General features: G+C 38.2%; 1 protein-coding gene and 1 pseudogene across 3 annotated transcripts in view; one reads left to right on the top strand and one right to left on the bottom strand.

Annotated features, from left to right (window-relative positions):
- The window catches only part of SERPINI1 (serpin family I member 1), a 70,926-nt gene extending 60,619 nt beyond the window's left edge, over positions 1-10,307 (top strand). For all 3 annotated transcript variants that reach the window (XM_036112703.2, XM_036112700.2, XM_036112701.2), the window contains exons 7-9: positions 7,939-8,025; positions 9,667-9,756; positions 9,995-10,307. In XM_036112703.2, the coding sequence (XP_035968596.1) occupies positions 7,939-8,025; positions 9,667-9,756; positions 9,995-10,071 (254 nt within the window). In that variant the 3' untranslated portion in view covers positions 10,072-10,307. The remainder of the gene's footprint in view (positions 1-7,938; positions 8,026-9,666; positions 9,757-9,994) is intronic.
- A 14,538-nt stretch (positions 10,308-24,845) lies between these two features.
- Positions 24,846-25,081, bottom strand: LOC118548682 (protein CEBPZOS pseudogene; annotated as a pseudogene).
- Positions 25,082-26,485: the final 1,404 nt, after the last annotated feature.

The raw sequence follows: 26,485 nt of genomic DNA, 5'->3' as shown, positions 1-26,485 counted from the left end.
GAGAAAGAGAGTACTAAATCCTTCAGCACAAAGCACGAGCTTTAATAAAGGAGCCAATAAAGTAAAGGAATTAAGAAGACACAGCAAAAGTCACGTTCAGGTCAGACTCAAGTGCTTAGATTTATGCCGGACTGACTCTTCCATCCTGCCTTTGTTTGTTCTGCTTCTCCTTGCACCTGTAAGCCAGAGGACTGTATTTCTCTTCCAGAGCCATACCTCCATTTCCCCTCTCCTTTCTTGCCTGGACTATTGTAACAGCTAGCAAACTTGATGTTCCTGCCCCTAGCTGTTTGCTCATCTGGTTCACTCTTTACAGCCCCTGGCACAGGTATCTTCTAAAATCAAAGCAGAGGTGCCCTGTTACTTCTGGAGGAAGCCCAGGCTCTCCAGCCTCAGAGTCCAAGCTCTTAAAATCAAGTGCATCCCCTGCCACTCCCCACCTCCTTATGATGTAACCAGGCTCCAGATGGACCTTCAAGTCATTGCTGCTTGCTGGTCTCACTTCACAAGTACAGTCCTCTGCTTGGAATGCCCTCCCCTGACTCTCTGACTTTCCCTTTTCTACTTATCCTTCAAGAACCAGCCCAAATGGCACCGCTTCCGAGAAGCTCTCCCTGATATCTCTCCCTTCCAAATGGTTTACTTTCCCGTCTCCAGACTGTCATAGTGCAAAGTGCTATCACATGTTCTACCCTTTCCTTAGATTGTTTGTTCACATACCTGTTTCTGATCTCAGAGCTCCTCAGAAGCCAGGGCTATGTCATACATAGATGACTTTCTGTCCTCAGAGCCCCAAGTGGTGTGGAGAGCGGGACAGATGCTGGGTGGGTGCGTGTGGTAGGAAGGGCTGCTGGGCCCACCTCGCTCCAAGTGTGGAGGCTTCTCTCAAACCTCTGGCCCTCCTCACTAGCCTCGCTCCAGCCACACAGGCCTTCTTTTGGGTCCTTGAACACACCTGGCTTGTATCTGCCTCTACACTAGCTTTTCCCTCTGCTGGAAACTACCTTCAGGTGTTCCCGTGGCAGGCTCCTTTGTATTCCTTAGGTCTCAGCCAAGTTGACCTTCTCAGATATGCCTTTCCCAACACCTCAAGTCAAGTAGCTCCTCTTCCCTGCCCTTGTCACCAGCCAACACATCACCTCATCTTGCTTCTTCATAACACTTAACCAGACCCTGAAATTGGCCATTTCTCCATTTGCTTTTTTATTGTCATTGTTACTTAATGTTTGCTTTCCTCCTCTTAGGAAGGAACTGTTTAGTTCACCATAGTAAATCCAGTATATCAGTAATGTCTGGCACACAGGATGTGCTTAGTACCCAAATGAATGAATGAATGAATGAATGAATGAATGAATCGCTAGTCTATCACAACATTTCTCCAGAGAAACAAACAAACCCACATGATTCCTACCTTGGAGCTCAAATTCTACAAACCTTTCAAAAGTTCATGGGTGGGGCTGACGCTAAAAATATTTTAGCAACTCAAGTACAGAGCCGCTTTTGGTATTCTTGGGTTCTGTTATGGAACTCTCTTCATTTTGTTATTTTAAGCATGGCCTTGGTGACGCAGAAATCTATTTCAATTGGCTGTGTTTAGGAACAGTGCCACAGAGGAAGCGGGGGCCACGCACTTGTGTGGTGGCCGCCCTGCCAGCCACGTTATGTGAATCACAGATACTTGGAGCCTTTGGTGCCCTGCACAATCTCATACGAACAGAGTGCTTGATAAATATTTGCTCAGTGACTGAATGAATGCCTTCGTATTTTGCCCTGCTTTCTTCAGAAGAGCTTGAATTATTGCCCAGCTCTTCTCTGGGAAACCTAGGGTTTGCTGGCCCCGTTCCGATCTTATGCTTTGTGAAAAGCCCGGCTCCTCACTGCCCAGAGGAAAGCAGGACCCGACATTTGGCAGCAATTTCTGCTGTGGCCAGAGAGGAAGACTGCTTGGGGCCAGTGCATGGATTTTCTTTTTTTTTTTTTTGAATGTAGCTTTGTCTTTGATTTATTTTCGTTTTTAGAGAACAATGAACTTTCTCTAATCGATAAGATGGGCTCATCAGTGTAAACTCCTTAATTCCCCTCCCATTCTGGTTCATCAAATATCTGAGTGCCTACTTGGTGCCTGGCAGTGTGCACAGAATTGCAGGGAGGAGATAAATTGGACCAGCAAGCTCCAGGCCCTTAAGGAGTAGGTGAACGGCCCAGCAGGAAAGATGGCCTTGATTGGCACATAATTACATCAGGATGAGTAATATTGCAGGACAAGTATAGGAAGCCCTGTACGAAACGATCGGGGCAGCAGACCCATTCTTGTTTAAACCACTTTCAGCTTATATTTGAATGTGACTGCTTGAAGTTTGTCCCAAGAGAAAAAATTTCATTTTCTTTTTTCCCCTCAGGATTTGTGATGTGATTTATTTGTCACATTTCTTCCTACTGGTATATCTAAAGGGGTGGTGGTTTTCTACAACTTAAGAGTCCTGAGGTCTCACTTACATCTGCAGATATTTGCTGTCCATTGTGTAGCAGTTAATCACTCCTGGGAGTTGGAACGTTGGATTCAATCTTTATTTTGCTGTCTTTGAAATACAGATGATGACCGGTCTGTTGGATCCCATTCCCTTAGCTCTTCTACTCGATTGGATTTTTAAGTTTTTAGCCTGTGTGGCCTTTGTATTCTTTCCCACCCTAGTGCTGTTGTCCATCCATTTTCTAGAGTATCTACTTTTGGATTAGTGTCATATGTTCTATTTATTACAAGAATAAACTTTATAGCCACGCTTGTGAACAGAATTGTGGTCATGGTGCCCATAGAGGGACAACCTCCAAAGTCTTACACTAGGAAATAGCTAGTCCCTTTCATTCAACAATTCCTAAATTCCTGTTCATGCTAGGTTAAATACTGGAAGCTTACACATTACCAGCAAACTCTCTTTTCTTAGGTTAGTTCAGTCATGAGGCCCACCAAGTGCCAGAAACCAGGTACGTGAAGGGCATTGGCACAATCCTTGCCTTCAGGAATTTGACAGTCCGGGAAGAGAGAGAGAGATGCAAATATGATCTAGCATCAAGGCTGTATGTGAATCAGAGCCTTGGTTCAGTAGGAGACAGTGGTCCGTTCTACCGTGGTGGAGAACAGCATCAGAAGAGAGCAGAAGAGGCCTGCTAGGGCTTGAAGCTGAGCCTCAGAAGTAGATTAGGTCGACTGTAAAGTGTTGAGGGAGTTTGTGGGGAAGCAGAGACACAGAAGTGAGCGAGGGTGGTATGCTTAGGGATTGCAGTTCAAATCACCCAGAGCATAGGGGGTGGGGTGAAGCACACTAAATGAGTGACGCAGGGGCAGCCTCACAGACCCTCACGTTGTACCCTAGGTCTGCAGGTACACAGTATATGGAAGGAAAGGTGGGAGGCAGAGCCAGCACGAGGGGGGAGACAGGGTTTTAAGAAGGGTTGGAGAGGCATAAACTGGCTTCTGTCTGATGAGATCATCCCAGAGGAAAGCTTGATGTGAAATGGAGGCAGTTAGAGCCGTTCTCAACTGCTGTGCCGTTATACACTGTGATGTCCCTTGGAAACTCATTTCAAAAAAGTATTTGCATATGTTGCTGGGTTTAACATCCTGATTTAAAAAAAAGAAAAAAAAAACTTTTATCTCTACATTAATAGGTGAGCTTGGCCTATGATTTTCTTTTCTTACACTGCCCTGGTTCAATTTTAATATCAAGGTAAGACTATCCATAGATGACTTAGATTGCTTTCATTCTCTTTCTAGAGTTGAAAATGGATTTATAATAGAAAATCCTATCTTTTCCTTGAAGGATTGGTTAAATCACCTAGAAAACCATCCAGGCTTGGATTTTTTTTTTTTTTTTTTTTTTAAGACAGGGGGCTGGGGGGAGGGCCAGAGGGAGAGAGAGAGAGAGAGAATCCCAAGCAGGCCTGGTTCAGAGCCCAGTGCGGGGCTCGATCTCACAACCATGACATCATGACCTGAGCTGAAATCCAGAGTCAGACACTTAAACCACTGAGCCACCCAGGTGCCCCTAGGCTCACATTCTTTAATTTTGAGGAAGGAGGAAATTTTCATCTACTCATTCAACTACTTTAATGGTTACTGGATTATCCATATATTCTATTTTTTTCTTCATTCAATTTTATAATTTATACATTTCTATAAAATTGTCCGGTTGATGGCAAATCTCTTTATTTTCAAAATTATCTGCATGAAGAAGCACAAGAACCTTTTGGGGAGATGGAAATATTCTGTATCTTATTTGTGGAGGGGGGTTCACAGATATGTCAAAACTTACCGAGGACACCTGGTGGCTCAGTTGGTTAAATGTCTGCCTTCAGCTCAGGTCATGATCCCAGGGTCCTGGGACCGAGTCCCGTGTCGGGCTCCCTGCTCAGCGGGGAGTATGCTTCTCCCTCTCCCACTCCCCCTGCTTGTGTTCCCTCTCTCTGTCAAGTAAATAAATACAATCTTTAAAAAAAAAAAAAAAAAACACAAAAAAAATCTTAACCAAATAGTGGTGTGGACTGTAAAATATATTTTTGTTTTCCTGTATTGTAATTTTTGTATTGTAACTCTTTTTTTTTTTTACTTTTATTTATTTATTTGACAGAGAGAGACACAGCGAGAGAGAGGGAACACAAGCAGGGGGAGTGGGAGAGGGAGAAGCAGGCTTCCCGCGGAGCGGGGAGTCCGATGCGGGGCTCGATCCCAGGACCCTGGGATCATGACCTGAGCCGAAGGCAGATGCCTGACAGCTGAGCCACCCAGGCACCCCTAATTTTTGTATTGTAAATACATGCAGTTCATAGTAAATAGGTTATACCTCATAAGCTGTTTTACATTTATCTGCAGGAAATTATACAAAGTATTTTTTGTGATTTTTAAAAATTCTCTCTATCTTTAGACATGTTCTCTTTTGTCTTAATATCGTTTATTTGGGTAATCTCTCTTCTTCGTGAATCTTGTTGAAGGTTTGTCCATTTCATGATCTTTTAAATAACTAGCTCTGTGGGAAGAATGCTCAGCATTCTTGCTTTCTTGATCTATCTGCCATGGTGCCTTGGCACCTCCTCCCCAGCCTCTCACCTCCTCCCCAGCCTCTCACCATTTTGTGGGGGCAAATGAGGGCACATAGGAGGTTAGATGACTGGGGAAAGAGGGCACATTTGTGTCAGAAGCCAGCGTTGAACGGATGAGATTCCTTCTTTCAAGGTGTCTAGTGCAGTCAACAGATCAGGCTCAGGAGCTGGGAGGCGGTTTTCCTGTGCAAATTGACATGGCTAAAGTATCATTCTATCTTTGAGAACTCCCCTCAGAATATTTAAAGAGGGCTTAGCTGGCAAGGTGGACACTCATTACCCTTTAGGCACTACATTCTGTCACTTTTGCATTCAGGGCCATAATACTGGCTCTTGGTGCGTGACCCCACCTTCACTGGCAGACTGAACAAAATGGGTAGCTGAATCTGAAAATAACACAGCATCAGTTAACTACTAAATAGTTAATATATTTTACTGTCTTGGAATTCATGTATTTGTTTTGCCAGCTAAATATATCTGACTAGTTACTTAATGCAATTTATATTGTTCTTTTTATTTGTTGAAGAAAAAAAAACTAGTCTTCTGGATTTGAGGGAGCTAATTATACTTAATTGTTTAATGTAAAAGCTCTATTGCTTTTTATTTTTCTTCTAGTCATCAAATGCGTTCTAGAAGAAAATGTCATAATATGTGAGACAGACTATTTCAAAATGCAATGCTTATATCTTAATACCAAATAGAAGCTGAGGAAGTCGTATCCCTATTAAAGGTGTATTCAGAGTTGCCACTCAGTGGTCTTGGGGCTTTATTCAAAATAAGCAGGTGCTGTGCGGGAGATGTACCAAAAACGTTGTTGAACATTATTCCCTATCAGTATAACTACCTGTTTTGGAAAACTTGAAAGGAAAATGTATGTTGTGGATAGGACTTGGTTCCTGACAAAGTCTTACTAAGTAGCCTAATAAGAAATGCACTGTGCTTTTACTGAATGGTGCGTCAGCAACGAGGTTATCTTAAATTTGAATTTGACCTCCTGGAATGGAAAAAGGGGGCTGGGGGTGGTGGTGGCAGAAACTTGAATAATCTTGTATCTTGCTTCCTTGTGCTATTTTTCTTTTTATGTAGTTGAACTATCTTCTCTTCATTTTGTTTCAATCTGAGGACAAAAGTTGGAAACTCAACACTGAAAGCTATTGCATAGTTTGCTCGCGCTGCCATAACAAAGTCCCCCCCAGACTGGGGGGCTTGAGAACAGATGCTTGTTTTCTCACGATTCTGGGGGCTGGACATCTGAGATCAAGATGTCTTCAGGCTTGGTATCTTCTCAGGCCTCTCTCCTTGGCGTGTAGATGTCTGTCTTTTTATAGTGTATTAACGTTCTCCAGATAAATAGGACCAACAGGATGTGTGTGTGTGTGTGTGTGTGTGTGTGTGTGTGTGTGTGTTTATATAGAGAGAGATATCTACATCTCTACAGAGAAAGAGACAATGAGACTGAGAGATTTACTTTAAGAAGCTGGCTGGCACACTTGTGACTTTAGAAATTTAAAATCTGCAGGGTGGGCTGCCAAGCTGGAGATTGAGGGAAGAGTCCAAAGGCAGTCAAATGGCACAATTCCTTTTTGCTTAGAGGTCAGCCTTTGTTCTAAAGCCTTCAGCTGGGGGCGCCTGGGTGGCTCAGTTGGTTAAGCAGCTGCCTTTGGCTCAAGTCATGATCCCAGGGTTTTGCGATCGAGCCCCACATGGGGCTCCCTGCTCAGCGGGGAGTCTGCTTCTCCCTCTCCTTGCTGCTCCCCCTGCTTGTGTTCTCTCTCCATCTGTCAAATAAATAAATAAAATCTTAAAAAAAAAAACAGCCTTCAACTGATTGGATAAGGCCCTCATCTGTTTTACTCAAAGTCCACCAATTTAAATGTTAATCTCATCCAAAAAAACATTTTTGCAAAAAACATCCAGAATAATAGTTTCACCAAATATCTGGGTACAGATATCCTGGCCCAGCCACATAAAATTAGCCATCAGGTATGGTCTTCCCTCTCTCTCTGTGTCCGAATTTCCTCTTCTTATAAGGACATCAGTCATATTGGATTAGGGCCCGTCCTAATGACCTCATTTTAACCTAAGACTCTATCTCTAAATACAGTCATATTCTGAAGTCTTGGGGGCTAGTACTTCAACACATGAATTTTGAGAGAACACAGTTCAGCCCATAACAGCCATTCATTTAAAAGTAAGCATACATAGAAAGACAACTCTAAGGGAAAAAGAGCCCTCCTAACACTGAAAATGTGTTCTTTCCTCTGACTTTAGGATAAAGCATGTTTGTGAATACTTAGATAAGCCAATTAACTGGAATGGAAAGTAACTCTTTTAATTTCACATTTCTACAATCTAGAAGTCGATTTTGTTTTTCTTTGCCAAGGATATTTCTATTATCACAGTAATTAGAGATTAGATTTTAAAAATATCTTATTCTGATTATATGTGGATTTCTACCTGTTTTAATTTTGTGCTTTAAAATTTCAGATTAGAGTGCAATGTGTGAAATGTTTTTATCTTGAGTTATGAACTAATTTGAAGTTGCTATTAAAAACAGAGCCACATTTCTGCTTTCTCTGGCAATGTAAGAAATAAACAATGGGAAAATTATCAATAAAAATGAAAGGAAACATTAACAAGAGAATATAAAATAAGGACAAATCAGAAAACACTTCTTCAAGGCTTCTCTGAAATCATAATATAGTCTGACAACATTATCGCTTCTTTTTATATCAGTACCTTAAGTCACTTATATTTTCCAAAGCTGTTTAAATAAAGGGTAAAATGCTCCTCTATTTCTGATACTGAAGAAATGCTTCTTTTCTCTCTTTTTTTCTTTTGCAGATAACAAGGAGATTTTCCTTTCCAAAGCAATTCACAAGTCCTTCATCGAGGTTAATGAAGAAGGCTCAGAAGCTGCAGCAACCTCAGGTGCCAAGTTAGAATTTTCTACAATCTTCTCACCTTTTTTTTGATTTGTATTTTTAAAACAATCTTGGGTGAAGAGTGGGGGCCATTTTTAGAACCAAGCTAAAAAAAAAAAAAAAAAACTGACTCTGCTCTAACTTAGAAATCAAGCTAATGCTGAACCAGCTAGAATTTTCTAAATAGAATATGAAGCATGCACTTAACTGCAGTGCCCCGATACAGAGTAACTCCCACATCTAATGAGAGGCAGGAGGACACTGGCGGCTCTGTAGAATAGATTTCCCCGCTGCACTGCTTGTTTAAATATTTTAAATATTTTCCTGTCGCCCATTTAAACATTCTTCTTCTTACCTAACTACTTGTGGAAACTAGTTCTTCTTTTTTTTTTTAAGATTTTATTTATTTATTTGAGATATATAGAGAGAGAACACAAGAGGGGGGAAGGGGCAAACAGAGAGAGAGAAGCAGACTGCCCCCTGAGCAGGGAGCCCAACGGGGCTCAATCCCAGGACCCTGAGATCATGACCTGAGCCGAAGGCAGACACTTCACCGACTGAGCCACCCAGGCACCCCTGGAAACTAATTCTTAATTTTGTCAAAAGTTTTGATTTTTTAAAAGCACACACATAAAAAGATGTAATAAATAATTTTAACTGAATAATGCTGATAAAATAATTTTAAATAAATAATTCTAAAATTTTGACCTAAATCATGTGTTCAAAGCAAAATGTTAAATGTCCTTGATTATTCTGAATGTTTTGATTTCCCCAGTTAAATGAGAATGATTTTTTCCAATGATTTTTTTTCTCTCTTTTTTTTTTTTTTTTGGATTTGTTTCAATCTCATGTTCAACTGCTATGTTCAAATTTTAGTAGGATTTTTCCTTCCTCTGGTAGAATGTAAACTATCATTTTTTTTTAACTTCTGCATAAATTTGTCCACTAAAAGGATATCACCAGTTAAAACAGTGTTTTCAGGAGGAAATAGAAACACAGTGGTCTTGGGGCATCATGAAAGCTGAAAATCTTACATAATTTAATCTTGACCTTTTCCTGACAATGAATCACCCTGCAGCAAGTATAAAATGATTATCCTATAATAAGGATCTCAGGGGAATGCAGTTTCCCAGCTGTAGGAAACATCATGCTTCTCTTACTGCTGAATTTTCCCTTTCATCACCACCATTCTGGTCACTTACTCAAAGTCTGGTGACTTGCTATGTAAAAATCCCCATTTTATACAAAAGGAAATAATGATTTGGGAATATAAGGAAACTTGGTTTTTTGTTTGGGGTGTTTGTTAATTCTCCCCCTTTCCTTAGCTCAAAGGTCATTTTAGTAAAGACATATGTATTTATCTGAAACTGAGAATAAAAATTTTGTAAGAGGCAGAATAAATTTTTCTAGTATTTTTGGTGGAATGGAGGTAGGAAACTCTGTGTGTGTGTGTGTGTGTGTGTGTGTGTTGTGTGTTTAAAGATCAAGTAGAAATGTTACCACCTTTACAATTTTTTCTCTTAAAGTCTTTAAAATTTTGTTTCCTGTAAATTGTTGCCTTTGCATTAAATGTAGATGGTCTTGGAGAAATTACTCATTAGTCTCTGCACATCCACAGACATGTAATTGCTTTCTCCCTGCACTGTAGGAATGATTGCAATTAGTAGGATGGCTGTGCTGTACCCTCAAGTTATTGTCGACCATCCATTTTTCTTTCTTATCAGGAACAGGAGAACAGGTAAGTCTGTTATGAGAACAGAACTTTATTTATAGGCCAAAAAGAGATAACTTTTTTAAAATTGAGAGCATTTTTTCCACATTACTTATCAGATAATTTCTAACATTCAAATGATTTTTTAAAAAGAGAATTATTTATATTTTTATTTTTAGAATACTGCTAATTGTAAGCAAGAAGGAAAGTAAATATCCCATTTTTTTGTTCACACCCTGTTTTGTTCACTTCCAACCCAATGCAGGTACAGTCCTGTTCATGGGCCGAGTCATGCATCCTGAAACAATGAACACAAGTGGACATGATTTTGAGGAACTTTAAATCATTTCATATGCAAAATAGTAACTAAACACATTATGTTTGCAACTGGTATATTTAAGATTTGTGTTTTACAGTATATCTTATGATAATATTTAAAAATAGTTCCAGGTAAAACAATGTACGTAAATCATAAGCCAAGGAATATTCTCAGTATTATTGAGGTAATAGTCCCGTGGTGTCATTGTGTCCACTGTGCTGGTATTTAAAATAAAAGTGCATATTGATAATGTGAACAACTCTGTTTTCATTTTACAAATTGTAGGATAAGGATAATTCTAGGTAAAATTTGGAAATGGTGATGTTTTGGGACATCTGAAATCTTTCATAATCAGGCAAAAGCAAAGCCGTGAAGTCAATTTAGCACTATTTATTATGCTTACCGTAATAAAGCAGTAACAGGTCAGATGAAGACAAGCACTCCTCCAAATTTCTAATTGCTATTTCTCCAGAGATGGTATATAGTGTAGTATACAAGAATGTAAACTGAACATCTTCTGTAGGCTCTGTGATAAAACTTGATAGAAAAAAATAGGACTGTGCAAACCCCTAGATTATGGCTATAACGTATTTACTGTCTTTAAAAACTCCCTGGGCTTCAGCGGCCTGATATAGATTAGAAACCTGGTATATCACCATGTTTTGGTGCTGCTAGTAAAATCCAAATTACAACAAAGTTCCCCAAAGTCCCCAAATAAACCATATGAGCAAATTAATAATAAAAATATGCCCTTCAATAGGTCGCCAGAAAATTAACGAGAAAAACCATACTAGTGCAGATGCTGGAAACTGGCAGGTCAGGGGCTGAATGCTGCCCTCAGAGAGGTTCTTGTTTGTCCTTGTGGAAGGTTTTTGTGTTTTGAACTTGAATGTCTGCAATTAGGGTATCACAGTCCTGGTTTCTCCCATTGGTCACCTGATGGCTCTTGGATGCATTTGTGTTTGGGACCCCCAGAGAGTATAGTAAGTACTTTGCAGAATTTATTCGTCTTTTTTCCTAATACAAGAAGTAGTCAATTCCAGTGGGGTCCCACTTCTTAAGGTCTCCAGTAAATGACTTACCCTTTGGCTGAGATAATGATCTTCCTTGGGGCTAGGAGATGGGTGGGGGAAGTTGCTGAAGGAGAATGATTTCATCAGGTTCCATGAACGGAACCAGGCCCATTTGACACCACATTTTTGATTCTATGATTTAATGGTTGCAGAAAAAGTTTGAAACATTTTCAGAACTTAACAGAGACAATTTGCATGTGACTCTCTCTCTTGTGTGTTAGGTATTTTGCTATGATTTGGAGCTGTCAACAAGAACTGATAGTATCACTAACTTTAATTCTGTTCAGGGGAGTAATTGTTTGGGGAAACCAGGCTTGACCCCAGACCTACTGAATTCTAAACTCTGGGGAAAAACTTGAAAATCTATGTTTTTAACAAGTTTCCTTGGTGATTTTGTTACACACTAAATCTTAAATATCACAAAAATAAAGGATACACATGGAATGCTTACTTACATAGTAGTTGTTTAGATATGGTTAATGTATAGAAAATTAGACCAATCAATAAAGTATCGTAAAGTATCAGAGCTTTTTAAACTTTATGTGTAAGAGAGTAACCTGGGGGATCTTATTAAAAGTGCAGATCCTCATTTAGTAGGTCTGGGGTGGGACGTGAAATTCTGCATTTCTCACAAGCTCCCAGGTGATGTGATTGCTATTGGCACATGGACTCAGGTTGGTATCAAAACTCCACATAACACAGGGTTTGCATGTTTGATACTTTTATATGTAGAAATAGAAAAGCTGTATAATATTCATACAACTTGGAGAGATTTGGGGGTGGGCTAGTAGTCTACATTAAAAATGCAATGCACTTACACAAAAAGAGAAAAAATGGTTTTATTCTAAAGCTTCTTTTTTATGTACGTACTATGGAAAAATGCAGACTTCCTCTGCATATTAGAACACTTGAAATATATTCTTTAAAAATATAGAGACATTTATAGGCAATGTGCACAAAAAGTTTATGAATACCCAAGGACACAATACTTAACACTGAATCTTTTACAGCTTGTGTTTTCAGAAGACTTATAGTTTATTCATAAAGCTGAGGTTATTGTAGAACAGTGCTCTTGTTTTCATTTATAATGTACACAGATTGGGCTAACTGTTGTTGATTCAGTATTGATATTCAGAGTTTGTGATATTCTTCGTTACCATATCACTACTTGTTAAGCATTACATACATTGCTATATCTGTATGTCCATCAGTCAACTAAATGAGTTACCTATAAGGAAGAGTAAACATCATTAGATGAGCATATGAATTTTAAAATGCCCCAAATGCAATTTTTATTAGCCAATGTAAGATTAAACTCTATCATCCAGAATGTTTACCTTAACATATTTCAATACAATTTAGATCTCCCTTAAATTAAAATGGATTCTGCCTTGTTATTAGCATGTCTGTGGAATGCATAAAAATAGAATACTTGATAGTACCAGGTTTTTTCTATTGTTTGACTTTGTTTATATTTTTTTAGTATCTTCTGTTCTATTAAAAAGGTAACATCTCATAGTTCAGTTCCTCTTCCTTTAAAAAGTGTAGTTGATCACACACATGCACACACACACACACACATTGTACACAGCTTATGGAAATTTCTTTCTCTCTGAATATATATTTTGGGAAGAAATCAACAACAATTATAAATCTTTTGCTTTTAAATCTTTCCACCTTTATTGAGGTGTAATTGACAAAATTGTGTATATTTCAAGTGTACAATGAGATTTCATATACATATACAGTGTGAAATAGTCACCACAAATTGATAAACACATCACATTTACTCTCTTAGCAAATTTCAAGCAAACAATATAGTATTCTTAATTACCGTCACCATGCTGTACCTTAGAATCCCAGAACTTTTTCATCGTATAACTTGTTCATCTTTGGCCAATGTCTCTCCATTTCCCCCACCCCCCAGCCCCTGGCAATATCCAGTCTATGAGTTCTACTATTTTTTTTTTTTTAAGATTCCACATTATGAATGAGATCATACAATCTTTGTGTTTCTTTATTTGGCTTATTTCACTCAGCCATAGTGTCCTGCAGATTCATCCATGTTGTTGCAAATGGCAGGATTTCCTTCTTTTTTATGGCTGAATAATAGTCTTTTGTTTATTTGTATATATGTGTATATGTACATATATTACAAAGGAATATATATGTTACATTTTCTTTATTCATACATCAATGGCACCTAGGTTGTTTCCATATCTTTGCTGTTATGAATAATGCTGCAATAAACATGGGAGTACAGATATTTCTTCAAGATACTGATTCTGTTTCCTTTGGAGATATTTTAGATATTAACCCTTTATCAAATATGTGATTTGCATGTATTTTCTCCCATTCTGTAGGTTGCCTTTTCATTTTGTTGATGATTTCCTTTGCTATGCTAAAGCTTTTTAATTTGATGGAGTCCCACATGTCATTTTTGCTTTTGCTGCCTGTGTTTTTGGTGTCACAGCCAAAAAATTATTGCCAATATCAAGGAGCTCTTTCCCTACGCTTTCTTCTAAGAGTGCAAACATGGAGAATATGATACTTAGCCCAGCCACTTTGTTTCAAGTCTGCCAACAAAGTTATTCTTGAAGGAATGTTGAAGCCTCGACATGCACATAAAAATAGCTTATGGAAAAAAAAAAATCTGTGTCTCATGAAGACACGGAGAGAGTTTTCCACAGAAGAATCAGTTTATTTGTTTTTTAATAATTACTTTGGTTCAAAGTATAGGAGATAGTTTAACATTAATAAGCTAAGCGCTAACAGTGCATCCTGTTCATACTGGTTTCTGATTTTGGTGAGACAAAGATCCATATATTTGTGAAAAGGATGTTTAATTAATGAAAATAAAACCAGTGCAAATAAAACATGTACTGTCCTTTGTCCAAATACACCCTTTATTATACATTAAGTATAGATGAACCTTTCCTCTATTTGAAAATTGCAGAGTTTTTTGTTTAACTGGGGAGAAATAAAGTAGGTATGTGTGACATATGGCATGTTCCAGAAAATGTTTCTTCAGCAGTCATCACAGCTTCCAGCTGATGTAGCAGTTTTTTTTCCTCTTCCTCAAATAGGAGACAATGTTTCATCTCTCTCCTTTTCTGAAAGTTTTGTGATAATTCATGGATACATAAATCTGACATTTGTTCACACAATTGCTCTTTGCTCTATCTGTTATTCAAAGAAAATTGCGGATGGAGAGATTATCTTTTTCTTTATGATTGAGTGACCCCCCTCTTCGGGTGTTTTCTGCTTAAATATTTATAACCAGATAGCTACGGGAGAAACGCAGGCTGTGATATGGGAGAGAACCGAGTTTAAACACCAGATCTGCCACTTACTAGATATATGACCTTGGAACAAGTTGTATTATCTATACTTTCAAATAATAACATCTACTTCATAGGATTGTACTAAGGATTAAATGATATAATACGCATGAGGAATATAATAAGTATTTGACACATATTAGTCACTCAAGGAATGCTATTAGCATTAACAGTCTCGTATTGCAGACCTTGTAAGGCACATAACTTCTCACATTTTAACACTTACGAAAATGGAGTGATTGATAGTGTCTCACAATGGCTGGTAAAGGTGGCAGCCATGACATAGATGCGTTGCTTATGCAGGTAGTAATCTTGTTGCATGACGATCATCTAGCAGTAATCCCTTGGCTTTTCAGTTAGCAAACTATTTGAGAACAAAGAATAATGACTATTTGACAGAGCATCGTAAATCCTGGTTATTGTCTAAAAACCTTTCATTGATTTTTTTTCTGTAAGATAAAGTGCCAGTTTCAAAATTGGTAGAATAGTTGTCGATAGCTTAGAAGAAAGTTCTAGAGATAGAAATTGCAGTCTGGGCACGATTGTGTCACCAATGCTCTTAGGGGCATAGAGGACAACAGTGTGGGCAAACACGGACATCAAGCACTGCACGGAAAGTGACTTGGATCTGTACTCTGTGTTTTAGAAACATTGTATTTTGCTTTACTTTGCATTGATTCTGCATATTTTCATTTAAAAATGTACATAACTATGACACATAATACAATTTATTTAAATAAGTCTAAAAGATACTTAATGTTTTGAATGAGTTTAAAATAAACATTTATTCTACTCAATGTGCCACAGTTTGAATGATTTTTTTTTCTTTCTTAGTAATACATAAAACAAAGGAGTGTCTTACAATTTATGTCTTGAATTGGATGAAATAGCACATTATTCACATCAACGCTTCTGAAGGAATCACATGTATTAAAGTACATAGCAGGTGGAAATTTCACCTATAATTTCCAAAAGAGTGCCTCTATCGGCTATTAGAAGGGTTATTTAGAAGTTCAAATTCAAAAAGAGGGGAGGGGTAAGTAAGGGAGGAAAGCAAGAAGTAGAAAAGCAAATATTCACAAGCTACCTGCAAATGATACCTGCTTTCAGCAAAATGACTCTACAGTACCTGGAGTGGGTAAACTTGGTCATTAAAAAAATATCCGAAAGAAGATTGTTTCTGGTCTTCATCACATAGAGGTGAACATTAATAACCGAAACATGTCTGTGTTATGAGGGCAGGGGAAGAGTTGGGAATGTTGGATCCAGTTTGTCTTCTAAAAAAATTACATCTTTTAATGTAGCTTAATAACATTCTCACTTTACATACAGTCCATGCTCATTAGAGACAGTCCACGAGGAGGCTGATAACGACCAGATTTAAATTGCAGAGGTTTCATTTTGCCCTGCAAACATTTTTTCTCTTTCAGTAAAAGTCTTTTCTCCAATAAGATCGTTTTAATTAGCTGGTCTAACAATTTGCAAAAGCTATGATCACACCACACTTCCTTGGAAGCAGACTTTTAATTTTTAATTTCATTGTCTTTACATGGATTACACTGAAGCCAATTTCTGGGTGTTTCCTATCTCCTAATGATGCCAATGAAAGAAAGTTTAAAATAAATACTAGATGTTGATCTTTGAAACAAAATATCATTCCAATTGAAATTATTCAAAAATATTTACTTGAAGCAAATGAAGTGAAATGTATTTTGTTCATTTGGCTTCTACTTCAAGTAGTGGTTTCTGAATTTTTTTCACCAGTATAAATTACATTCATAGCGCTAAAATGCTTTAGCAAGAACTAAAGTGTTAGATACTTACCTGAGCAAGTTTTAAAAGGGAAAATGATATGCCACAAGATGTCACTGTAATCCTAATAAATGGATAAGGGTAATAATCATTTTTATTTCAATGTTTAAAGAAGTTAGGTGAAAAACCCTCACAATTGACACAACACAGTTGCTAACATTACAGTCTATCTTTTCAGATCTACACATAACTGTAAAAAGTACACCCTGGGGTGAACCCTTGGCATTAAATGGCAAGTCTCATAGAATAGAATAAGAAACTTCCTCTCTTTTGAAAAAGAAAATCATCTTCATTTCATGACACAATTTCATCTAGCCAATTTCTGATCCAGATTTGAAGTGGAATGATACTTTGGACATTTCGGAAAGAAAAACTCCAGGTTAAAGATCCAGCAGAAGCTCATTAGACCCATTCTGTGATGTCTTCGATGTCTATGAAAGTTTCCATTGCCAGCCAGAATGGAGATAAAATTGTGAGAAAAACACAGCTTGGGCTATTTAAAAAAAAAAAAAAAAAGGAAAAGAAAAATCCTGCTTGGTAATGGGTAATGTTCTTGAGACACAAATAGTAATTGAACTACCCATTCTTATTAATTTCCTCATTGAAAGTCTTTTTCTGATTCCTGTCCTATAGTCAAAGCACACAGATGAAAGGGGCATCTATAAACCTACTTCAACTATAGTGACAAAATCATGGGGAAAAGTGTTTAGTTGGTTCTTTCAAGATTGCTTTTACCATTACTGGTAGAGAATAACATATCATTTATGAAAGGAAGCTCTTCCATGTCTCTGAATGTGTAAAACAATGTCATATTCAGAGTTCTTAGATGACAGTTACAATTGTCTGGCATACATGGATTTGGAGGCAATTTTTTTTTAAGTTGTCCCTTAATTTTTTTAAAAAAAGAGTGTTTCCGTGAAAACATTTCAAAAAGGAAATCGTTATAACTAGGTATGTAAAAGCCTTTGCTATCTGTAACTTTGGTGATCAGTTTTCCTTTTACTAAAGTTTTTCCATATGTATTCACTTAAGAATTGTTAATTTAACATACACTAAAGATACAAAGATGAATTAGACATAGAGCCAACAGACTCTTAAAGACATAGAGCCAACAGACTCTTAAAGTCTTGAAACCTAGCTGAAGAAGGCAACTGTATTAACAGATGATGAGGATAGAAGCTCGTATTGGGTGCAGCTGGGGCATACATGACATAATGAGTTCTTCAGAACATGGGCTAAAGAGGTCTAGTTCTATATAAATCCCAAAGAGGAGACAACAAAGATCTTCAGGTGGTTATTTTTTCACTTGATATGCTGATTTATTTTCTCTGTCCTGAAAGAAAACCTGAGAAAATACATGGCTTCAGTTTTCTTTTCAGCTTGATAAATTTACTTAATTAATCAAACCAATCATTTTCTAATTTGCATGACATTGCTAACATGAAAGAAATGTAAGAAATTATTCACTTGAAGATAGAAAACATTTCTAAAGAGGTGTTTTCTGAAGTAATGCTGCTGTGGCTGCATATTCATATTGAATTCTATACTTGTTTGCTTTTGCACATACCTTACTGCAAAAAAAGGTGCTTACCCAGTGCTTATTCACTTGCCTGTGAGAAAGGAAAAGATTTAGCGAATCACTTTGATGGCTAATAAAGATAGAGTAAAGCCTATGAATTTATCTGGTCAGCTAGAAGTTCTCTCCCCATTAGTAAAGCATTTTTAGGTTCTCCCCCCCCCCCCCCCCCCGCCGCCACGTAGTCTCTAGAGTTAGGAAAATGACTTCTCACCTGCGATAGGGCACAGTTAGAACTATCTGTGGAGAACCTCAGTACAGGCATCGATGGCCCTGATGTTTACTCCCAAGGTAAGGGAGATTATTCTAGTGCTGGCACAGAAAGAATTTTTATGGCCAGAACTTGGACATCTAAGCTTTTACCGGGCACTGACCTGGCTGGGAATGGACAGAAACAAGTTTACATCCTAATGCGCTTCCAGTCTTGAGTAGATCTCCATCTATGAATGTCACTAGGACCACCACCTCTTGGACAACTTCTACAAGGGATGTATGGAATACTGTGCCCAACCACCCACACCTGGTGTTGTTTATATCCTTTGCACAGCTTCTTGTTATTTGGAGCACAAACTCACACACTGGCAACCCAAACGAGGTCCAAGTCATTCTTATCCACCCTGAAACCCCAACTGGCTTCTTTGGTCTGGCCCGACACTTGCTATGGCTTCTTCTTAAAGCAAAAGTTCCAGCTACTATCAAACAGAAGACATTTGCTTCAGAGAATTGGATTTTTTTAAATTTAAAAACAATTATAGAGGTGTTTGGGTGGCACAGTCAGTGGGGCAGCCAACTCTTGGTTTCAGCTCAGGTCATGATCTCAGGGTTGTGGGATCAAGCCCCATGTCAGGCTCCATGCTCAGTGTGGAGTCTGCTTGAAACTGACTCTCTTTCCCTCTTCCTTTGCCCCTCCCCCACCTCTCTAAAATAAATAAATCAATCTTAAAAAAAAATTTGATACACACACACACAAAATGGGCAGAGAACATAAATAGACATTTTTCCAAAGAAGACATACAAATGGCCAACAGGTCAAAAAAAGGTACTCAACATCACTAATCATCAGGGAAATGCAAATCAAATTCACAGTGAAATACCATCTTATACCTGTCAGAAGGGCTTTCAGAAAAAATACAAGAAATAGCAAGTATTGGCAAGGATGTAGAGGAAAGGGAACCCATGTACACTGTTGGTGGGAATTTAAATTGGTGCAGCCATTATGGAAAACAGTATGGAGATTCCTCAAAAAATTAAAAATAGCTTACCATATGATCCAGCAATCCCACTTCTGAATATATATCCAAAAGAAATAAAATCACTGTCTCAAAGAGCTATCTGCACCCCCATGTCCACTGCAGCATTATTTACAATGGCCAAGACATGGAAACAAACTAAGGGTCCACATGGATGAATGGATAAGGAAGATGCGGTATATATACACAATGGAATGCTAATTAGCCATAAAAAAGAAGGGAAGTTTGCCATTTGCAATAACATGGAGGAAACTTGAAGGCATCATGCTAAGTGAGATAAGTCAGAGAAAGACTAATACTGTATGATCTCATATGTAGAATCTAGAAAAAGTGAACTTATAGAAGCAGAGAATGGACTGGTGGTTGCCAGAGGCCAGACGTGGAGAGTGGGGGAAATGGGGAAAGGTGGTCCAAATGTACAAACAAGCAAATAAAACAAACCTAACAGTTGATAGGAAGGGGAAAGACAGACCCAGCCCTGTGGCAAAAAAAAAAAAAAAAAAAGCCTTTCACCACTAGTTCCTTTTTCCCCTGGGCACACAGCATATCCCAGCTTACCCTGCAGTTGTGTGCAGCCAAGTAACTAAATTCTGGCCAAAGGTATGTGAGTGGACATATGTATGTCATTATATTATCCTCTACCTCTTTCTCTCCCCTTACCTGTTGGCTAGATGTAGAATATCTGGAGAGGGGCTCAGGCCCTAGGAGTTAGAAGAACTCCAAGAGGGAAGGAGCTTGGTTTCCTGAGTTACCACTTGCAGAAAAGGTGTCCAAAAGAGCCATGAGACCAAGAACACCCATTTAACCAATGCATGAGCAAACACTACAACTTGTATAGCTAAGTAGCTCGAGTCAAGTCTGTTTATCGTGGCAGTTAGCGTACTGTGGCTTCTCTGAGCATATATATGACCAATTTCTTCTCGTAAGTATGCTGTATGCCTTTTCATTTTTTTCCACTTTTTTCCCTTGACATTTTACTAAAATAATACACTGTAATACACTTATCCTAGGTAACAGTGTGGTCCCCAATAGCAGACACATTTATTCTAAATTAATGCTTGATCTCTATAAGGTTGCACTCACCAAACACGGCTAAATAATGCCGGACCTTACTTTCAGGAGGGATTTTCAAATGCTGGCCCCTTAATCAGCCCCCTTGCACAGGCCCAGTGGGTCAACTACCAGGTATTGATTAGGTTTTTGCCACTTCTCCACTTCTGACTGTAAGAACCAAATACTTGTAGCAGCCTTTTGTTTTCTGGACCAGTCTGCCCCAGGACATTGCATTTTTTTTTTCCTGATTGTCTCTTTCTGAGGAGCTCAGAACTACACTGAAAAAGAGACCTGACTGCTGGATCACCTCCCACCCCCTCAGCCTGTGGCCAGAGGGCTACTGACTATCTTTAACCTCGTCATCTCTTACAGGTCTGATCCACTAAGAAAAGCAGCCAGGCAGTATAATGGGCTATCCTATTAATGAATGCTTACTTATTTATTAATTCTTAACAAATCCCTTCCTATTCACTATCAGGCTCTACGGGGGCACAGAGAAGCAAGTGAGCTTGGCTCAGCCGCAAGCCTCCAGAGAGCTTACACTGTTGTAGAAAGAGCCGGGAGAGAGACGGACATGTACACAGGCAGTTATGATTGTGTGCAGGGTCTGTGATATTTGTCAGAATTAACTGAGCTGTGCCAATGTGAGACTTTTTGTTGTAAGTAACATAATACATTCGAAAAAGTACTGTTTAAAAGGAGTCTATTAAAGCATTCTTTAAAAAATAACATTTGCGATTAGCCTCTCCCTTCCTCTGCTGCAAGGAACATTTCCTTTAGATTTGTTTTCATACTGCATTTATTTAAATATATTTACCTGTTATTTCTGATGTGTAGTTTGGGCCTTTATTTTCCCTTGAAAATCAAGATGTTTACCGATCCTTTATAAACTAACCTACTTTGGGGGTATTTATGGCATTCTCCCTTCACAGGCATCACACAAATTAAAACAGTGCTAAAATACTGGGAGAATATAACAGGCTATGGAAGCTCTAAATGATAACAGAGCAGATGAGTGAAAACTTGCAAGCAATTTAGCAGTTTTGTGTGCACTTTCCCCCAGAGAGATAAACTGAGTTCAAGCTATCAATATACGAAATCAACTCTGAGAATAAATTTCAAAATCAGAACAGATAAAGCCCTGAAACCCAAAATGTCAAGCAAAAACAAATACAAGCAATAGTCTAAAACAAAACTATGTGCCCCAAATACTATAAGAGAAGGACATAAATAGAATAATTTTTCATGAGAATATAGGAAAATAACAGGTCATCAAATATGATCTTTGAGCCATATATTTAAAAAATAGTTTTCAAAAATAAATTTTTCAATTTTTTTTTAAAGATTTTATTTATTTATTTGACAGAGAGAGAGACAGTGAGAGAGGGAACACAAGCAGTGGGGGAGTGGGAGAGGGAGAAGCAGGCTTCCCGCCGAGCAGGGAGCCCGATGTGGGGCTCGATCCCAGGACCCTGGGATCACGACCTGAGCTGAAGGCAGACGCTTAACGACTGAGCCACCCAGGTGCCCCCAATTTTTCTATTTTTTAGGTGCTAAAATCGTGATAGACTCAGTAAATACTATGAGTAACATATCAAGTAGTAATGTATTTCGTGTTATGAATGTGTATGTTTCCAAGGCAGACCTTAAATTTTTGAAAGTGGGAAGAAATATAATCAGCCATTCCTTCAGTGGTGACCTTGCAGTTTCAACTCTAACCAAGACCACTTTTTATTTCACTATGTTAAATTAAAGAAAATATTGCTACAATTTGACATAAGTCATAGATGGGCACTGCAAACACAATGGAAAATTAACCTGTGTACATCTCAGGAACAGAATGGTTCTTTTTGTGTATTTGCACTTAAAGACTTCCCAGAATGCATAGTTTACTCTAAGGCAATGGGGGTACCAATGTTTTCTGCTAAGAGCGACCCTTAGGCGCCCAACCATGATTTATTTGCTCTTAACCTTTCATTTTACAGTCAAGGAAGCAGAGACCCAAAGAGAGTGTAGCTCTTGCCCAACATAACCATCATTATCAACTTCGTCATCATCTTGAATTTACTGTCCCCTCTCTATGTACTGGCCACTGAGCTGTACACACGTTGTACCATGTCATCCTCTTAACAATCCTAGATATTAGGGGCGCCTGGGTGGCTCAGTCGGTTAAGCGTCTGCCTTCGGCTCAGGTCATAATCTCAAGGTCCTGGGATCGAGCCCCCTGCTCAGCGGGGAGTCGGCTTCTCCCTCTCCCTCTGCTGCTCCCCCTGCTTGTGCTCTCTCTGTGTCTGTCTCTCTCTCTGTCAAATAAATAAATAAATATCTTTTCAAAAAACAATCCTAGATGTTATTTTCACCCTATTTATGAATGAGCAGATGAATGTTTGAAGCAGTTGCATACCATGCTCAGGGGCACACAGCTAAAATGTAAGTCCTGGAGGCTCCTTCTTCAGAGCCCGGATTCTTAACCAGTGCACCAAACTGCTCATTGGTTGTGGTGTCATGGTTAGAACCCAGGGCTCAGGACTATCAAGCAGTCAGTACAGTTATGACAAAATGTGTCCCATTTTAGGCACTCAAAGATATTATGGAGCAAATGAATAAATGAAAATTAAATGCACAAAACATAATGCTATGTCTTCACAAATTTGTCTGTAGCAAATTTTCTTCAATACATTTGAAAGAGTGGCTCCATCCATACAGTTAGTTAGACATGCTTTATTTCCTTTCAAAATTACCTCTCCATTTTAATCACTATTTTAACAGAAGATAAAAGATACTTCAGAGAGGGTAAGTGTGCATTAACTGCCAAGAATTGTGACCTGAGGTATGGCTAAGATATATGAGTGTATACTGAAGAAAATAAGAATAAATGTAAACAACAAGGAAATAATTAATGATAAAATTGAAACTATTCGTTTTTTAAGGAATTAATATAACATCAACTTTTTGAAATTTCCAATAAAAGGATGGCCTATATAGTATATAGTGATATGTATATATACATACCTATACTTCCCTAAAGGGAGGGTTGATGTTTCTGTCAATATACTGTCATCGGATACTTCTTTACTAGAGCCTTAATGTCCTCTGGCAGGTATTGAATAAAAAGGCCAGCAAAGCAGACAAGAATCCATTTTAATCTATCATAATCTTATGTTTCAGATTTCTAGGAAAATACAAATTTAAAATATATATTCTGCCTCTGCCCACACCCCTTATTATAAAACGCACTCCTTATTTCCACATTTTGACACCAACATGCCCTGTCCTGGAATTTTTTTTCAAGCCAAAAATCAATATATTCAATATCAATTCATTCAATAAATAGTTCCTGGCTGTCCATTATGTACCAGGCCCCTAGGATAAGGAGTGAGCATTAGTCCTATTTTTGCATTCAGAAAAATAAGTAGCTCTATGTCAACTTGGTGGTGAATTGTACATTAAAATTCAGTTGACCTTTAAAAAAGGCTTAAACTATTTCTTTTTTGCCAGATGTGTGATTGCCTGGGAAACTTCTATAACAGAGTCTAAAATGGGTTTTTGTTTTTTCTTTTAAATTCTGTTTAGTATTTCAGATAGTAAAGGGTTTTTTAAAATTAAAGATGAGGGGCACCTGGGTGGCTCAGTTGGTTAAGCGACTGCCTTCAGCTCAGGTCATGATCCTGGAGTCCCTGGATCGAGCCCCGCATCGGGCTCCCTGCTCAGCGGGGAGTCTGCTTCTCCCTCTGACCCTCCTCCCTCTCATGCTCTCTGTCTCTCATTCTCTCTCTCTCAAATAAATAAATAAAATCTTAAAAAAAATTAAATTAAATTAAAGATGAAAAAATTTTAAGTTATTATGAATTTAAACAGAGTTTATCTCTATAGGAGAATTCATCCATAGGTATTTGCATTTTCATGGAAAAATCAGGTAATTCCTATAAGATATTGAAGCCAAATGTATTTTTTGAATCCATCATGCAATGTTTTTCACCACTGCTCAATAATCTTTTTTTTTTTAAGAATTTTATTTTTTATTTTTTGATAGAGAGAGACACAGTGAGAGAGGGAACACAAGCAAGAGGAGTGGGAGAAGGAGAAGCAGGCTCCCCACTGAGCTGGGAGCCCGATGCAGGGCTCGATCCCAGGACCCTGGGATCATGACCTGAGCCAAAGGCAGACATTTAACGAATGAGCCACCCAGGCGCCCCTACTGCTCAATAATCTTAATAACTTCTGTGATTTTTTTTAAAAGTGATATCCACTTATTGTATAAAACATGAACTAAGTGTTCGTCAAAACAGGAATAGATGAGTCAATTATCACAGATTCACACAATAGAACAATATGTATCAGCTAAAGAAAATAAGCCAGTTTCAGGGATTAATGTGAAAAAAAAATTAAACACATAGTATTGAGCAAAATATATGTATATAATATGATACCACTTCTTTTTTTTCTTTCTTTCTTGTCCTAGTCTTTTAGTTGTTAAACAGTAATCTTTAACAATAAATGCAGAAGGAAAGCAACAAACAAAAGCAGGGGATTTGCATAGTGTGTGGGAAATGATTGTAAGTCTTGGCAAACCAGAAAAGTTCCTGTTTTGTTCCGTGGGGCCAGAAGTCTACAATGTGGTGTGCTCATCTTTCTTCTCCCCCACAAAGGTCTCAAACAGCTTAGAGGGGAGGCTGAATTTGATGACTGGTCCTAATTTTTGCTCTTCAACCATTTTTCTTGATCTTGTTCTCTGTACATTCTAGACTGTTCAATGGATTTGTAATAAACTTCCAAGATGAAGGGAAATTCTTGCTTATTGTTTGCCTGAAATCTTGGCTTGTGTTCGTCTTATTAAACAAATAATGTGCTCCAAAAAAGCTCACAAGTGCAACTACTAAAACTCCTTTAAACATCTTCTTTGCCAGTGGTTCCATAGTGTTAGCCATCAAGTAACCAACAGGCAGATGAGTGGGCGGGAAGGGAGAAATGTTACAGTGTTTACAATGCTGCGCCTGAGGCGCTTACATCTGATACCATTTCTATAAAATTTTAAGCCATATATAACAATACCATATAGTACTAAATGGATGTACATAGGAAAAATATGAAAACCTGTGGATTGATAACAAATTTAGGATAGTGGAGATGGAGAGAAAAGACTAGAAATGAGATCAAAGAAGGGCATCCGAGGGAGGAAGATATCAAATCTATCTGTCCTACAGACCAATAATTACCCTCTAGGTAGAACTTAGAGGTGATTCTAGGGTCCCAGTGCTGAAAGCCTTTTGTTCAATGTCAGAAAGTGCTTTTTTCCTATCATTTAATTTTTTCAAGTTGTTTAAGGTACAAAAGTAACTCCTGACCTTCTTATTTTCTTGTGGTTTGAAGTGCAAATCTTATTTAATTCTGAAAAATAACAAAAAGGGGGGAGAAAGGGAAGAAGAGAGAAGAGAAGAGAAGAGAAAGAAGAAGAGAAGAGAAGAGAAGAGAAGAGAAGAGAAGAGAAGAGAAGAGAAGAGAGAGAAGAGAAGAGAAGAGAGAGAAGAGAAGAGGAGAGGAGAGGAGAGGAGAGGAGAGGAGAGGGGAGGGGAGGGGAAGGGAGGGGAGGGGGAGGGGAGGGGAGGGGAGGGGAGGGGGGAGGGGAGGGGAGGGGAGGGGGGAGGGGAGGGGAGGGGAGAGAAGAGAAAGAAGAGAAGAGAAGAGAAGAGAGGAGAGGAGAGGAGAGAAGAGAAGAGAGGAGAGGAGAGGAGAGGAGAGAAAGAAGAGAAGAGGAGAGGAGAGGAGAGAAAGAAGAGAAGAGAAGAGAAGAGAAGAGAAGAGAAGAGAAGAGAAGAACCTTTGAAATTGACATAGTAAAATGTTATTAAGACCTGGCACGTTGACTTTCCAGTTCTGAGATGTTTATTATATTATCCTTTATACTCTTCTATATATTTGAACTATGTCACAATTTTAAAAAGTAAATTATTGAAAATAGAAATAAGAGCTCACTTAAAAAAATTCTGACAAGCCAAAAGGAGAGAAGAAATTTTCATTATTCTATCACCATAATTTTACCATCCAGAAATAGCCACTTCTACATTTTGGTGTGTATTCTATAGTCCTCTGTATGGGAAATGGGACAATACTTTTTGTTACCATTTAAAACAATTATATTGTAAATATATTTTCAGAATATTAAATATTCATTCTTACATCTTTCCTGAATGACATTTCATTGTATTTCTATAAAATGTTTTATGTAATCAATCCTTCCTTCCAGGAAATACAGGCTGTTTCAGTTTTAATAATTTTAAGTAATGTTTTAGTGAATGTTCTTCTACATGTATTTTCTATACCTAGCCATGATA

The sequence above is a fragment of the Halichoerus grypus genome, chromosome 1 (assembly GCF_964656455.1).
Source record: "Halichoerus grypus chromosome 1, mHalGry1.hap1.1, whole genome shotgun sequence".
NCBI classification, from domain to species: domain Eukaryota; kingdom Metazoa; phylum Chordata; class Mammalia; order Carnivora; family Phocidae; genus Halichoerus; species Halichoerus grypus.
Note: the sequence above shows the minus strand (reverse complement) of the source record. Positions and strands in the feature narration are given on the sequence as shown.